Source organism: Lipotes vexillifer, unplaced genomic scaffold (genome assembly GCF_000442215.2).
Source record: "Lipotes vexillifer unplaced genomic scaffold, Lipotes_vexillifer_v1.1 scaffold263, whole genome shotgun sequence".
In the NCBI taxonomy this organism is placed as follows: Eukaryota; Metazoa; Chordata; class Mammalia; order Artiodactyla; family Lipotidae; genus Lipotes; species Lipotes vexillifer.
Window position 1 is genome coordinate 2,398,117 of NW_006796752.1, and position 11,374 is coordinate 2,409,490.

Consider the following 11,374-nt stretch of genomic DNA (forward strand, 5'->3'; position numbering starts at 1 on the left):
TCCCTACAACTCACAGGAGGAGTGAGAGATAACCCATCGGCCAGGCCCTGGGAAAGCCAGTGACCACACAAGGACTGCTTCTTTAGGTATTTCCCAGGCAGTCAGGCCTTCCCAGAGAGCCTTAGTTTGGTTTCCCTGCCACACCCAATTCAGCAGATACAGAGGCGCCTCCTCTGAGCCAAGCTGCAGGCCAGGCACTGGGGTTAGGTCTTTGTTCTCAGGGGGGCAAAGCCTTGTGAGGCAGACACAGAAATGGACTATACTCCTCAGTGTGACAAGTGTTATTATTATTATTATTATTTTAATAAATTTATTTATTTATTTATTTTTGGCTGCATTGGGTCTTTGTTTCTGTGTGCAGGTTTTCTCTAGTTGCGGCGAGCGGGGGCCACTCTTTGTTGCGGTGCATGGGCTTCTCATTGCGGTGGTTTCTCTTGTTGCGGAGCATGGGCTCTAGGCACGGGCTTCAGTAGTTGTGGCACGTGGGCTCAGTAGTTGTGGTCTGCGGGCTCAGTAGTTGTGGCGCACGGGCTTACTTGCTCCGCGGCATGTGGGATCTTCCCAGACCGGGGCTTGAACCCAGAACCCCTGCATTGGCAGGTGGATTCTCAACCAGCAGGCCAGCAGGGGAGCCCAGGTGTTATTATTGAAGCAGGCCCTGAGTGCTATGGGGTGAAGTGGGGAATCCATCACAAGGAGAAATTCTTCAGGCAGACAGGAAAGTAGATGGCATCCCACAGGCAGGAGAAAGAGTATGTGTAAAGGCATTGGGCTTCAGAGCCTGGAATGTCTCTGCAGAACAGCAAAGAGTCAGCATCATGGGAGCTTGGGAGGGTGTGAGGAGGGGTCGGGGGAGGGCCAGCAGCAAGCAGACCTGGAAGGTCTCAGAGGCTACCTTTTGCAGAGCTCTAAGGAGCACAGCTGGGGAGTAGATGGAATGCTGTGGCCATGTCCAGGGGCAGGGAGTCGAGCGTAACTCCTGAGCACTTTCTCTGGCACCTCCCCGGGCAGCAGAGGTAGCCCTAGCTGGATGCAGCAGGAAGACGGTTTCTGGATGTGTGGGGCAGCAGGGGTGGGCCCTTGACAAGATTCTGCTCACAGTTTCACAGTTTAATCTTAGGCCTTTTAGTAGAGAGATGTAAATCCTGCCTCTGTCAGTTTTCCGTGGGACTTGAGGCTCAAAGAAAACCCTTGAGCAGAAGGGGCTCTAGCCCTGTGTCAGAAACTGCTGGCTGACTATGCCAAAATCCAGTCTCTCCTTTTTCCTTAGTAACTGAACCATGAGTTTAAGCTGAGCACTTGCTGCATGGAATAAAGCCCCCCATCTCTAAGCCTCCTTTCCAGATGGGTAGGAATGTGACTGAGTTCAAGCCAAAGCAATAGAAGTCGTAGGGTTATGTGGGCCTCTGGGAAGGCTGCTTGAAGGGAGCTCAGTCACCTAGGGGGCCTCTCTATTGCCTTCCTGTTTCCTCCTTTAATCAGCCTGTAATGTGTATGTGATGGCTGGAGCTCCAGCAGACATCTAGAACCATGAGGAGACCTTGCAGGTGGAAGTCACGCATTGGATGGTGGGTCCAGAAGAATGAGTCCCTACACAGACCTGGTCTGAATTCCTCTGGACTTGTTTTCACTTGAGACAGAAACAAACACTTATCTTGTTTAATTCACTATTTGGTGCTTGTCTCTTATGTGCAGCTGAACCTAAACTTAACTGATACAAACTTAAATCTCCTCATTTTATGGGGTTCTAATTTGAGATCAGGGAAGCAAAGTGACTGGATAAAGATTACATAGTTAGCTTACCTAAAAGCTATGTCTCTCCAAGCAAAATGTCGAATGGTTTTTGCTCACATGCAATTCAACAAGTATTTCTTGAACATATGCATGCAGAAGTGTAGTGCAGAAGTGCAGAGCATGGACCCCGAAGGTGAACTTCCTGGGTGCAAATCTCAGGGCTGCCATTTGTTAGCTGAGCGCCCATGTTCACCTCTAAGAATGCACAGCTCAGAGACGAAAGGGCAACGTGGGCATTTCCTTTCCACCTGCCTGTGCATTTATCACACGTTCATTGCCCTCCTGAATCCACCAGTCGTCTGCCAGCCATTGAATTGGCGCCCACAGACAGGTCACTGAGGGTTACTGCTACATTGAGATCTTCTGCTTTTTTATTGGCTTGCTCTGCTAAATATAATGATTACTTTACATTTTGCCTCCAAAAGAATGTGAAACTATAATTCTGAAAGTGTGGCACAAAGAAAAACAGCCTGGATTAGGGTAGCTGGCCTGACCTTTCACCCAACTTTCATGACAATTCATGTTACACTCAAGTGCAGCTGTGTCTCCCATTTGAGCGTGTTAGTGAGGCCATGTGGACAGAGCTAGTTCCCTCACATGTTCAAGTCAGTGGTAGTAGGAGGAATTGTGAATCAACCAGCAAACTTGATAAAGCACATAAGGGGACTCAACGTCCTAGGGAGAAAATGTTCTTGGTGAAAGCAGGGGGCACAGACATAAAACAATCATTAAAATCTCAGCTTCCCAGACAGTCTCTTTGATCTGACCTATACTGGTAATGAAACAAGAAATCTTTGATGCCCTGGCTTACATCTTTCTCAGATGGCAGTTTGTCAGACCACATCTCGTTCATCTTCACAACTCACTGTTACATAATATACACATAGCGTTCCATTTAAGAAAAGCAGAAAAAGCAAGGCATGACATGATTTCCCCAGGCTCTTGGCAAGAGTCCCATTTCTAAGCCCTGGCTCAGTTCTCCATCTCTTAAATCGAAGAGATTTGTACAAACTCTCCCTAATCTGGTGCCTACAGACCATTTGGGAACCAGGGGGAGTGTCACTGTCTTCCACGGTTGACACCTACTCTGCCTGACTCATGGAAAACAAGTCCAAACTGTGAAAGCCCCTGGGAAAAAAAATGAAGGTGTGTTCCACATGTAAGGTAATAAAGAGGCATTCCCAAGTCAAATACCCACAGTAGCTGAAGCCACTATAGCTATCTCCAATCTGTCCTGTCCCACCTTGGTCACTGGCACTAGAATGCATTTACATTTAATAGGACCGGATGCGGCAGGGTCACCATGGAAAGTCATGTGTGTCACTCACCGGCCAGGGACACGAAGAGCACCACCACTGCAGAGAGCTGCCAGGACATGACTGGGGAGCTGGGGAGTATCGCTGTCTCGCCAAGGGGCTGCTAGGCTCAGCGCTCAGCAAGGCTGGGTCTTCCGAATGGTGCAAAGCTAATTCCAGGGCAGGCTCTGGCAACAAAGTAGACACCTCCTTCTGCCCCTTATTACTTGTGGCAGAGAAAACAAAGTCACTTGCGTTATGAGAAGTAACTGAAAGGCCCTCCCAAGTGGTGCATTGAGCGGGGAGGGAAACACAAGTGGCTCTTGTGTGAAGGCAGGCACTTTCATCTCTGCCTTTAGTGTTTGTGAGCGACGGGATGGGGGATGGGGCATGTCCCCCAGCCAAGGTGAAGGGCATCTGAGATCATTTTGCACAAGAGGTGGTGGATTTGTGGCAGTGCCTGCTTCCGTCTCTCATAAGTTGGGTCTCCATTTTTCTCTAAGATCTTGAGTGCATTTCTGTAAACCCAGAGACACTTCTCAGCCAGGAGAAAACCAGTCCCTCAGTCCTGAGGGTGAGCATGAGTCAAAACTCCATGAGTAGAGTGCTGTCTGTCTCTGTGTGTTTTCACAAGAAGTCTGAGGCAGCCCTGTTCTCTGCTCAAGGCAGCCTCACCTGGGAACTTCACCTTGGGGGGGGGGGGAGTGTGACCTCAGGAATCAGGGAGATCTGGGTTTGAATCCGGCCCTGCCAACTCACCGGCTGTATGACCTTGGGTAACCTCTCTGAGCTTCGATTTCTTCTATTGTATAACAGGGATAATAATGACTACTCCCAGGTGGTTTTCCTGGAACACAAATAATATTGAATATCTTCAAAAGGCAAGCTTTTCATGTCTTATTTCCTTCCTCTATTAATTAGACAAAACAATGGTGGTCTCTCTCCCAGAGCTGTGAGTCCCGTGAGGAACACACATATAGGCAGTTTATCAGGATACCCTCCTGATTACTAGGTTTAGGGCTTTCAGTTTAGTCTCAAACCATTTCCTGAAAAACAACTTTGGCAACTATTTTATCTTACTATGTTGCTGTAATAAAGCAAATTTACCAAAGCAAGGGCTGTGTTTCCAAAATGAATTTTTATGGTGGAAGGTGAAGATTAATTTGTGTCAGTTGACCTAATTTCAGCTACTTGCTATCTAGAATTCTGGACTTTGAGTCAATTTATTCAACAGACAATAATTAAGCAGATACTCTGTGCCAGACACTCTTCTTATTCCATTTAAGCCCCACAGCCACACTATGTGGGCACTATAGTATTATTGTTGTCCCATTTCACAGATGGGGAAATTGAGCACAGAGAGGTCAAGTGACTTGCCCAGAATCATTTAGATAATAAATGAAGAAGCTGGGATATGAATCCAGTCTCGCTTGGAAGTCTAGGATTTTAAGCACTGTGCTGTACTACAGCTGAAGAGGTGCTCTGCACTAGAATATAATATATGCTTTCAAGTTGCTTACTGCCTAGTTGAGAAACAACATTTATTGATATAAATATCTAGAGAGTGATCAATTGTTTGCTACTTAAACACACTAGATGAGGAAAGGAATAGTCAGAGATGACTTGCTAGGGGTTGAACCTTGGAGAGACTGAAGGTCATAGAGGATCTGGGTAGTCGGAGAATAGCAATAATAATAATAATAATAGCAGTAATAATGTTTTCCATATAAGGACTCCCTATTATGTGCCTGACACTGTGTAATGCATATGGCACCTCTACAGGGTAGATTTTTTTTTTTTTTTTTTGCGGTACGCGGGCCTCTTACTGCTGTGGCCTCTTCTGTTGTGGAGCACAGGCTCCAGACACGCAGGCTCAGCGGCCATGGCTCACGGGCCTAGCTGCTCCGCGGCATGTGGGATCTTCCCGGACCGGGGCACGAACCCGCGTCCCCTGCATCGGCAGGCGGACTCTCAACCACTGCGCCACCAGGGAAGCCCCAGGGTAGATTTTTTTAATCCCCACTTTACTGATGTGGAAAATGAACCACCCAGCATCACATAACAGGCTAAAATTTGCATCATGGTTTGTCTGGCCCTGAAGGCTGTGCCCTTTCTGCTGGCCACGGGAGCAAAATCTCTTGAGTGGTGATAAGCCTGACTGGAGGGGCCTGGGGAGTTATTTTCTTAGTGGTTGCCCTGAAGATTACTGTACATCTCAGCCTATAGCAATCTAGTTTGGATTAATACTATCTTAACTTCAGTAGTATATAAAAACTTTGCTTCTATCTATTTCCATTGTCTCCCCTTCCTTTTTGCTATTATTGCCATATAAATTACATCTTTATTCATTGTATATCCACCATCATGGGTTTATAATGATTGCTTTATGAAGTTGTCTTTTATATCAGATAAGAGAAAAAGGCGTTACAACCAATGCTATAGAGGAAATGTTTGTGTTCCCTCAAAATTCATATACAGAAGCTCTAATGTGGTGGTATTTGAAGGTGGGGACTTTGGGAGGTAATTAGATTATGAGGGTGGAGCCCTCATGATGGGATTAGTGTCCTTATAGGAAGAGGAAGAGAGCTAGTTCTCTCTCTGCTCTCCACCACGTAAGGATATAGTGAGAAAGCAGCTGTCTACAAGCCAGGAAGTTGACCCTCACCAGAATGCCACCATGCTGGCACCCTGATCTCAGACTTCCCAGTCTCCAAACTTGTAAGAAATAAATCTGTTGTTTAAGTCATTCAGTCTATGGTAATTTGTTACAGTAGTCAGAGCTGACTATGACAGACAAAAAATATATTTATAATGTCTTCTATATTTACCTATGTAGTTACATTTATTGGTGCTCTTTATTTCTTCATGTGGATTTGAGTTACTGTCTAGTAACCTTTCATTTCTGAAGGACTCCTTTTAGCATTTCTTGTAGGGAAGGTTTGTTAGTGACAAATTATCTCAGTTGTTTATCTGGAATGTCTTAATTTCTCCTTCAGTTTTGAAGGACAGTTTTGTGGATATAGAATTCTTGACAGTCTTTTTCCTTTCAGCACTTTGATATATCATCTCACTGCCTTCTGGCCTTGATGGTTTCAGATGAGAAATATCTTATTGAGAATTCCACATGATTTGAGATGTGGATTAGCTCATTGCTGAAAAAATTATCCTTTCTTCACTCTATTGCTTTTGTACCTTTGTTGAATATCAGTTGTCCACATGTATATGGGTCTATCCTGTTCCACTGAAATAATTTTCTATCTTTATGTCAAGATCAAATTGCCTTGATTGCTGTAACTTTACAATAAACCTTGAAAACAGGTATTATTAGCCCTCCAACTTTGTTCTTCAACATTCTTTTAGCTTCTCCCTTTCCATTCCCTAATTCCCTCTCTTATGCTTTAAATTAGCCAATAAAGAGTGAACCTGTGAAACCCTAAACACCCCACGCTTGGGCCCTAACAAAGGCAGAGCCCCAGGTTTGTGCTCTCTCTCTCTCAACCTGTGACCTTGCTTCATGGCCCTTGAGTGTGCTGCGTACCCTCCAGGACCTATGAGTAGTAAATCTTGTTCCTCAAAGTTCCCTGATGGTTTCTGGCTGAAGTGTGTACTGCAATCATTATAAGAACCAACGGGCTAGTCCAGCCACAACACTGGCCCCACAAGCTTGGTGAGTGCCTCAGTTGTTCCTAGTTCCTAGGCAAGAGCATCACCATCAACAGGATGGGACCAAACAGCAGGGGGTAACACAATTCAGCCCATAACAATGGTCTGTCTTGTTAAATGTTCCATGTGAACTTAAGAAGAATGTGTGTATTCCTTTGTTGTTGGATTCAGTGTTCTATAAATGTTACTAGGTTAAATTGGTTGACCGTGTTGTTCAAGTATTCTATATTCTTACCGATTTTTTCTTTACCGTTTTATCAATTCTTACAAGAGAGGAATTGAAATATCAGATTAAATTGTGCATTTGTTTATTCCTCTTTGAAGTTTATTCCTCTTTGCAGTTCTGTTTTTGCTTTGTGTATTCCAAAGCTCTGTTACTGATGTGTAAATATTTAGGATTGGTATGTCCTCTTGATGGATTAACTGCTTTATTATTATTATTTTTTGCAGTACGCAGGCCTCTCACTGTTGTGGCCTCTGCCGTTGCGGAGCACAGGCTCTGGACGCGCAGGCTCAGCGGCCATGGCTCACGGGCCTAGCCGCTCCGCGGCATGTGGGATCCTCCCGGACTGGGGCACAAACCCGTGTCCCCTGCATCGGCAGGCGGACTCTCAACCACTGTGCCACCAGGGAAGCCCAACATATTCTTATTCTTTTTTTTATTTAAATAGTCAATTTTCTTTTAAAGAGACATAAATAATGAGGGGAAAAAGCTTCAATACTTACTTATGTGATTACCATTTCCTGCAGTCTTCACTCCTTTGTGTAGATCCTTGAGTTTGTTGTTGCTACAGTTAGCCTAAGTACACCATGAACTTCAGATTCCTCAAGTGTTACCTGTGTTTAAGGTATGGCATTGTTTGACCAAATGTTTTTCTCAATGTGTGCTCCACCCTCAGCTTTAGGTCTTCCCTGGTATGTGTCAGAGTCTCTTCATGCCCTTGTAGCTCTCCCAGCAGACTCCACTGTTACTTGATAGTGCTTGTTAGCCTGGGGCTGGGGACTGAGCCATGAAGTGCTCTGTTCTGATTAAGTCTCAGGCAGGCAGGCACTCTGTCCCTGGGTCTTGAGGGGGTGTGACCTTCAAAGTGTTTCTACCTTCCCCCAGCAGTTTTGGGCATAGCACATATTCCCACCTCTCTCCCAGGATCAGAGGTTTGGTTTTTATTCCATTATTTTTCCCCAGCTGCAGTTGGATTTACCAGCCCTGTAAGGATGTGTTTATTGCCTGTTCTTGGGCAGCTGGTTCTACTTTTGTTCTGTTGGAAATATGGGGCAATAGGATCCAAGCCTTGTCTCATGTCTTCCCTGCAGCAACTGATATTCCCCTTCCCCAGGCTATGCCCTCAAGGATGCTTTCTCAGGACTTTTGCTAATCTTTTTTTGTGAGTGCCCAGTGAGACCATTGGAGGAGAAAAGCCTGTAAGTGGATGCAAATATTCATTATATCTGTGGCCCCTGGGTTTCTATTTTCTCTTGCAAGCCAACACTGGGCCACAAATTTAGCAGAACTCTCTTTGCCAGCGTATAGCAGTGCCTGCTCCAGGTAGGCAAGTGCTTGGAGTTCCATCTCTCTTTGTAGGTGACTGTCTTTCCTTGGTCTTCAGGCTATATGGGTGCCCGGTGAACTCAGCTCTCTCATGGGTCCACAAAAAGTTGTGAATTTGCATATTTTCCGGATTTTCTGATCTTGCAAGTGTGGGGATAGCTCTCTTTCTAGATTTCTACGTCTCAAGCAGAAGATATTATTATTATTATTATTTTTTGCTGTACGTGGGCCTCTCACTGTTGTGGCCTCTCCCGTTGCAGAGCACAGGCTCTGGACGCGCAGGCTCAGTGGCCATGGCTCACGGGCCCAGCCGCTCCGCGGCATGTGGGATCTTCCCGGACCGGGGCACGAACCCGTATCCCCTGCATTGGCAGGCGGACTCTTAACCACTGCGCCACCAGGGAAGCCCAGAAGATATTATTTTTAATAGCTGCACAGAGTTCCACTGTATGTCAGTACAATCTTTTATCAATCGGCTTTTTACATTTAATATATTTGTTATCTATCGTTAACAAAACTTAGGTGCTTAAAACAGCAAACATTTATTATCTCATGGCCCTCTGGTAGTAAATTCAAGAGTGGTTTAGCTGGGTTCTTCTCGCTCCAGGTCTCTCATGAAGTTTCAGCCAAGACATCAGCTGGAGCTGAAGCCATCTGAAAGCTTGACTAGGGCTGGAGAGTCTACCTCCCAGGGCCTCACACACACATGGCTGTTGGCAGGAGGCTTCAGTTCCTGCCACGCAGGTCTCTCCTTTGGGCTGCTTCAGTGTCCTCTCAATATGGCAGCTGGCTTCTACAGTGAATAACCCAAGAGGGAGAATGAGGAAAAAACTAAAATGCTTTTTATAACGTAGTCTTGAAAGTCAATGAGCATCACTTCCACCACATTCTATTTACTGAGTCATTAGTACAGCCCACACTTAAAGAGAAGGTAATTTGACTCCACTCTTTGAAGGAAGGAGTCTCAATTTGGGGATAAATTTTTACACTACCACAGACATTTAGGTTGTTTCCTATTTCTCACTACTTGTTTTCCTGTTAAAAGTGATCCTAAAATGAACATCTGTACATATAATTCTTTGTTCATTTGTATGAGTTTATCATTAAAATAAATTCCTAGAAGTGGAACTGTTGGATCAAATCATATACTTATTTTAAATTTTTGAAAGCTGTTACAAATTCTCTTCTAAAATGATAGTACTAATTTACACTCTTACCAACAGTGTATGAGAGTGCTGGTTTTCCTATAGCTTCTCCAACACTGGGTATTATCAAAGTTTTAAATATTGGACAGTCTGATAATGAAAAATGATAGATCATTGTTTGGCCTCTTTTCATATATTTACTGGATTTTGAATTTCTTTCCGATGTATTCATGTCCTTTGCCCATTTCTTTTTCCATTGTTATTGATTTGTAAACACTCTTTATACACCAAGGAAATTAGTCTTGTGTCATGTTTTGAAAATGTATTTACCTTTTGAGTTTTAATTTTTCCTTTTTTCTACATATAAGTTTTTGCTTCTTACGTAGCTTAATTTGTCAAGATTTTCCTTTGTAGCTTCTGGTTTTAGTTTTTGCCTGGAAAGACTTTATCCTATTCAAGATTCTTTTTAAAATGTTTTGACTTTCATGATTTCTTTAAGTCACACACTTGAACAATAGTGAAACCAAGCAGGACCCTGTGGGAAGGGAGCAATGCAGAGACAAAGGAGGGGCAGTCAAGAAACAGTAGTGCAGCCCTGGGGCAGGTCCTGGTTCCACCTCAAGGGATACACATAACAATATCTTTGAGCTCTTTACAGAATTAAAATGCCCAACAAATGGAAGATGTTAGCATTCTTCATTCCAGATTAAAGGAACCACAGAAGCTCATCAGGAGACCACCTGAGGCCAGATTAAAGGAGTGCAGGCCCTGCACACGCCCTAATCCTTATCAGCAACTCTGGCCTTGAGCCATTGCTATAAAACTGCTCACCAAATCCCTCTGGGTTGAGGACACACTGTTTTTGAGAGGCACAAGCCCACTGTGTCCCTTTTGCCTGGCAAAGCAATAAAGTTATTCTTTCCACTTCACCCAAAATTCTGTCTCTGAGATTCGATTTGGAACCAGTGCACAGAGGCTGAGGTTTTGGCATTGATATGAATGGTTTTAAGGGCTGAGGTAAACTTGCTATTATTTTTTCCATATTGCTATCCAGTGGTCCAAACACCACTTTTACAAAACATTTATCTTTTTGGTTCAGAACTAATTTGAAATGCTTTTTTTTTATAAATTCTGAGATGTATCTGGGTCCATTTCAAGATTCTCTACCGTTTTCCTTTTGTTAATTTCCATGGTATATATTCCCTGGCAAATTAAAATATTATGGTATAAATCTACAATTCTTGCTACTTTTATAATAGCCATATTTGAAAAGCTTATCCATAAATAAAAACTGCTACCAGATTAAAGATGCAATTGACAAATATTTTGTAGAGGATTAGTGAAACTACATTTTAAAAAGCTTTCTATCCTCATCTGACAATAAACTTGGAACTCAAGAGACACTTGATACTTGTTGACTGATAAACAAATGCTAGTGTGGTAACTTAGAATCTTGGCCTAGGAGTTGGAAGACATGGATTCTAGTTCCTCCTCAGCTGCAGGCAGGCTGGGTGACACTGACGCACAGTAATAAAGTTGTAGTTGGGCAATGGCCTCCTAGCTAGCTTCCCAATACTTCTTGCAGCTTGGTGTGGCCATGCAACAAAGCTTTCACTAAGGGAATATAAGAAAAGATTTTGCGTGCCACTTGCACACTGGGCCTTAAAATATTATGTATGCGTATCTTCCAAGTTCTTTTTCCTTCCTGCAATCTGGAAACTGGACATTCCTGAGACCTGCTTTTGACTATGTAGGCAAAGACAATGCTCTAGCGGATGGCAGAAAAACCAGAAGGAAGGAACCTAGGCCACTAAATGACCGTGTGGAGCACAGCAGCCTGCAGGCCCAACCCAGGATGTTTCACAAGACAGAAATATTCTTTAAGTCACTATATTGTTGGATATCTTTGTTACAGCAGCTTACTCTTT

At 44.0% G+C, this 11,374-nt stretch overlaps 1 protein-coding gene across 1 annotated transcript in view; it reads right to left on the reverse strand.

The window, feature by feature from the left end:
- LAMP3 (lysosome associated membrane protein 3) overlaps positions 1 to 3,171 on the reverse strand; it is a 33,898-nt gene extending 30,727 nt beyond the window's left edge. Inside the window, exon 1 of the mRNA XM_007468925.1 lies at positions 3,123 to 3,171. Coding sequence (XP_007468987.1) covers positions 3,123 to 3,171 — 49 coding nt within the window. The remainder of the gene's footprint in view (positions 1 to 3,122) is intronic.
- Positions 3,172 to 11,374: the final 8,203 nt, after the last annotated feature.